The sequence below is a fragment of the Olea europaea genome, unplaced genomic scaffold (genome assembly GCF_002742605.1).
Source record: "Olea europaea var. sylvestris unplaced genomic scaffold, O_europaea_v1 scaffold2866, whole genome shotgun sequence".
In the NCBI taxonomy this organism is placed as follows: domain Eukaryota; kingdom Viridiplantae; phylum Streptophyta; class Magnoliopsida; order Lamiales; family Oleaceae; genus Olea; species Olea europaea.
In genome coordinates this window covers 36,676-41,896 of record NW_019247190.1, presented here as the reverse complement: position 1 = coordinate 41,896, position 5,221 = coordinate 36,676, and the positions used below count along the sequence as shown (strand labels likewise).

Sequence of the window (5,221 nt, the reverse complement as noted above, 5' to 3'; positions counted from 1 at the left end):
GGTTTCCTATTCTGATCGACAATCAATCAGTATATTTTATTTCCACACATGATTTGTATTTAAATTCACATCATTCATAAAAAAATATTATAGTAATCTTTATATCTTGGAAATATATCAAGAAAATCTTTATTTGTTCTTAACATGTATAATGTAAGTCCAATGGATCAGTATAGTTTATTTCCACACGTGATTTGTATTTAAATTCACATCATTCTTAAAAAAATTATAGTAATTTTTATATCTCAAGAAAATCTTTAAGGGTATGTTTGATAACCCTTTTTTTCATGGAAAATGGAATTCTAATTTCAATTCCTACTTTTTCCTTGTTTGATTGCCAAGAATTCCCTGGCAATTGATTTTCTTTCCTTCCCTCCCACGTGCCTTTTTTCCTTGTTTTGGCGGAATTGGTTTTCCCACCATTTTGGTGGGAATTAATTTTCTATTTTTCTATTTTTGGTTTTTTTTTTTAAATTTTTGACAATGGAAACAAATTTTAGGAGCGATTGTAAAAGATGATATTTCTTAAATTGACAATTTTCATGTAAAATAAAGTCAAACGAACACCAAAAGATAAATGATTTTCTTGATTATTTATTTATTTATTTATTTATTTTTTAACAATGGAAACAAATTTCATACCTAATACCAGTTAAATTTATCCCTTTAATTGACAATTTTCATGTAAAATAAAGCCAAACGAACAAAAAAACACTTTTATTTCAACGAATTTCATGTGAAAAACTATACCAATCAAACACAATAATTTACAATTTCCAGAAAAATAATTTCTAGACAATTCAATTCCCTGAAATTTGTTTTCTTTTCATTCAAATTCCATCTCTACAATCAAACAGACTTTATTTGTTTTAAACATGTATAATGTATGCTTGTGATAAAATTGTTAAAGTGCGTTTGATATGACTTTCGAAAAATCAAAAGAAGTTTTTGAATTTTAAAAGTTGCATTTGGACCCGTTTGACTAATTTTATGAAAATACTTATACTAAAGGAGCTTTTAAAGGAAATTGATTCAATGTGACTTTCTCAAAAAGCAATTTCAAAATAGGAAGTTCTTTTAAAAAATAATTTTCAAACAAAAATTAAGGTAACCTTTTTCAAAAGTTTTTTAACAGGAAGCAAAAACAAAAGAATGCCAAACGGGCCCTTAGACATGGGAGCTACTCAGGCTAAATGCCAAAATAGATTCTACAGGGACATAACCATACTAACCATAAAAGACAAGGGTAACATTGTGTCAAAAAAAATTTCATTCGTTGACCCTTCTTATAAATTCCCATGGCGGCCCCAACGCCAGTGGGCTTGCCTCTCTCTCTCTCTCTCCAAAAACTGTGTCTCCCTCTCTCTGTTACAGGGTTTGTTATTGGCATTAAAAAAGGTGTAGATACAGATTCTAACATAACAGAAAGAAGATAAAAACAGTTTCGCCATGGAAGATCTTTCTTCCTACTTGTTAAAGCTCTGTGTATTCTCCATAATAACATTTCTGTTTGTTCTAAAGCTTTTTGTGTTGATTTGGTGGAGACCCAGAAAAATTGAAGAGCATTTCTCTTTACAAGGGATTAGAGGTCCCCCTTATCGCCTCTTTGTGGGAAATGCTAAAGAACTTGTTAGTTTAATGTCGAAGGCTTCTTCTCAACCTATGCCTTTTTCTCATAATATACTGCCCAGAGTTCTCTCCTTCTATCACCACTGGAAGAAAATCTATGGTATATTCTCCTTTCCTTCTTAATCTAATCTTACGACTGATCAATCCTTTGTGATCCATGTTCCGGACATAGAATTGGACAACGTTAGACATTGTCAAAAAGAAAAAGAACGCGATCGTCTGGTCCTGTTTTCTGGGTTCTTTGAAGGAAATGGAGTTTTCATTAACTTTCTGTATTTTTTATATATGCTTTGGTAGTGTGGGCTAGTTCTGAATTGTCTTCTTCCTATAGGGTCTAAACTATCCAATTTTCTTCTTCTGAATTTTAGTGGTTGTCTTTATTTCTTTTTCATGTGAAAAATCTTTTTACTGAAGCACATTGAACTGTTTCTTCAATTCAGGGGCGACGTTTCTTGTGTGGTTCGGGCCAACCGTTCGTCTCACCGTGGCTGATCCCGACTTGATTCGAGAAATTTTCACTTATAAGTCGGAATTCTACGAGAAGAACGAGGCTAATGCATTGACTAAACAGCTCGAAGGCGATGGACTCCTTAGCCTCAAAGGAGAGAAATGGGCTCACCATAGGAAAATCATCACCCCTACCTTCCACATGGAAAATCTTAAAGTAAGTTTGAATTGACTCGACTCGACTTGGCAGTATTGTAAACAAGATTTTAATTTAAACTTTCGATGATATATATATTCTCTCTTTTCAGTTGTTAATACCAGTGGCATCAAGAAGTGTGACTAAAATGTTAGACAAATGGTTTGATATGTTAAAAAATTCCGATGAAGTCGAAATTGAAGTATCGGAGTGGTTCCGGTTATTAACAGAAGATATCGTCGCTCGGACCGCTTTTGGAAGTAGCTATGAAGAAGGAAAAGCCATTTTCAGATTACAAGCCCAACAAATGGCCCTTGCATCCGAAGCATTTCACAAAGTTTTCATCCCGGGTTATATGTACATATCGTCCATTAGTGCTTGAATAGTTATGAAGAGTACGATGGATAAGATTTTAACTTATTTTTTCGTATTTTCTTTAGGTTTCTACCCTCGAGACGGAATATAAAGTCTTGGAAATTGGAAAAGGAAATTAATAAGTCCCTAATGAGAGTGATTGATCGAAGGACAAAGAATTGGAGGAATGAAATTGTAGAGAATGGGCCCAAAGATTTGTTGGGAGTTATGATTCAAGCAAGTTTGAAGAGTGAAGAATTGAATTTGAATTCAAGAATTACTGTCAATGACATTGCTGAAGAATGCAAGACCTTTTTCTTTGCTGGTGAACAGACAACATCAAATTTGCTGACGTGGACGACTGTTTTGCTAGCTATGCACCCGGAATGGCAGGCCTTAGCACGTGACGAGGTCCTTAAGGTATGCGGATCACGTGACTTACCCACTAAAGATGATGTTGTCAAGCTCAAAACGGTAAGCCTCCATCGCATTCATTACTTCTTTTTCATGATAGGACGGACGATAAAATTTATATGTTCTACTATCTAATTTAGTGTAATTTTGGACAGTTGGGGATGATCTTGAACGAGTCTCTTAGACTCTATCCACCGATTGTGGCGACGATCAGACGACCAAAGATGGATGTGGAGCTTGGAGGTTATAAAATTCCGTGTGGAACGGAGTTACTAATACCGATCCTTGCGGTTCACCATGATCAAGCTATATGGGGTAACGATGTAAATGAGTTCAATCCAAGTAGATTCTCTCAAGGAGTTGCTCGAGCGGCAAAGCATCCGATGGCCTACATTCCCTTTGGACTTGGAGTTCGACAATGCATTGGCCAAAACTTAGCGATTTTACAAACCAAATTGACGCTTTCTATTATACTTCAACGATTTTCTTTCCATCTATCCCCGAGCTATCAACATGCTCCAACGGTTTTGATGCTTCTTTATCCACAGTATGGGGCACAAATCATATTTCGACCTTTGTCTTGCCCCCAAGACTAATAGTCAGGATCAAACCTCAAGAATTCTAACTCTTTGTGAGTTTGTCTATACGTACATCTATATATATCTATTTCATGTTTAAATCGGACATCGAATACCTAACTATTTTGATTTCGACACGTAAAATTTATTCTCGAAATTTTTTAGAAGTGTCAAAAAAGCATTCAAAATCTGGTATGATTTCTCATTTATTTTTATTTTATTTTTTCACAATCTTTCTAGTACTATTCCCTTCACCTGATAATAGTACCTTTACTGACCCCTCTCTTCCCCAAGTTGTTATGTCTCTGTCTCTATCCAAATTAGATTTTGGCTCTACATGGGCTAGTCTTAGGGGAATTCTTAGTGGCTAGTTGTGTATATTTTAATTTTAATATATATTAATTAGTGTATATTTTCCCGCCGTGATTGACAGAAAGTTGATTTGTTTGTTAATATGAATTTGGGTCCCACGCAGTGACTAGATAATATTGGGCCACTCCCATGTATTATTTTACTAATAATTATTATAACTTGTTTGGAAATGGTTCCGCTATCCTACTTAGTCAAGCCAAAAAAATAAATAAATAAATAATATAATATAATATAATATAATATAAATGAGGTAAAATAAAATAAAAAGTGATTACTTTCTAAGTATAACTGGATTCAACTTGGTCCAAAGTTTCGTCAATATACCAACGATATAATTCACTATCCTTCTGATGTACATCACGAGAAAACGAAGATAAAAAAAAGAAAAAAAGAAACAATTTTTCTGCTAAGAGGTGAAAATGCTTCAATATTACCATTTGCTTACAAAAATTATGTTGGAAATATGAAATCCAGACCAAGAATTTGTTCTAATTGAGGTGGTTGAGTGTTGGGGTGTTTCTTTTATCTTTTAGGTGTAAATTGATAAGCGAGTGTATTATGGTTCGACTATTAATGGTATGGTACTTTCGTTTAGGCAAACGTATGTCTTCTAAGGTGTGTAAGATAATTTTATTAACAAATTGATATACACAATAAGATGTAAATTGTGATGTTAAAGTTGGATATATTAAAAAAATTGTAAAAATAGCTAATTCTGACTAGAGAAATATGCGTGCAATAAAATACGAGTTCACAACTAGTATTACCACGATCACGAGATTGAATCTAAAAGTAAATACATACTATATACTTTTTTGTAAATTGTCTTAGACTCATCTTAATTTTATTAGGCAATGTTTGATTGGTACAATTTTCATCCATTTTTCACCAATTTTTTTTGTGTTTGATAGCAAAAGTATATCCCTTAAATCGATAATTTTCATGTAAAACAAAGTCAAACGAATACCAAAATATAGATGATTTTTGGATTTTTTTCGTTTTTTTTTTTTGCAATAGAAACAAATTTTAGGAACAATTGTAGAAATGGATATCCCTTAAATTGATAATTTTCATAAAAAATAAAGTCAAACGAACATCAAAAGACACTTTTATTTTAACATTTTTCAGTTGAAAAATTATATCAATCAAATACTATTACTTGACAATTCCCACTAAAACAATCTTCGGCAATTTATTTCCCTTCAATTCGCTTTCTTTCCATCCAAATTTC

The 5,221-nt window shown here is 33.0% G+C and overlaps 1 protein-coding gene across 1 annotated transcript; it reads left to right on the top strand.

The window, feature by feature from the left end:
* Positions 1-1,344: 1,344 nt before the first annotated feature.
* LOC111384211 (cytochrome P450 734A1-like) lies at positions 1,345-4,036 on the top strand. Its single transcript, XM_023008469.1, has 5 exons — positions 1,345-1,729; positions 2,070-2,293; positions 2,385-2,629; positions 2,713-3,100; positions 3,196-4,036. The coding sequence occupies exons 1-5, from the start codon at positions 1,450-1,452 to the stop codon at positions 3,634-3,636; spliced, it is 1,578 nt and encodes a 525-aa protein (XP_022864237.1). The 5' UTR covers positions 1,345-1,449; the 3' UTR covers positions 3,637-4,036.
* The last annotated feature ends 1,185 nt before the right edge of the window (positions 4,037-5,221 follow it).

What these genes read in the sequence shown, in the direction of transcription:
- LOC111384211 (XM_023008469.1), top strand. Translation starts at nt 1,450, where the DNA reads ATGGAAGATCTTTCTTCCTACTTGTTAAAGCTCTGTGTATTCTCCATA. An exon ending in GTTTTCATCCCGGGTTATAT is followed by an intron (nt 2,630 to 2,712) that starts GTACATATCGTC and finishes TATTTTCTTTAG; the next exon opens with GTTTCTACCCTCGAGACGGA. An exon ending in ATGTTGTCAAGCTCAAAACG is followed by an intron (nt 3,101 to 3,195) that starts GTAAGCCTCCAT and finishes AATTTTGGACAG; the next exon opens with TTGGGGATGATCTTGAACGA.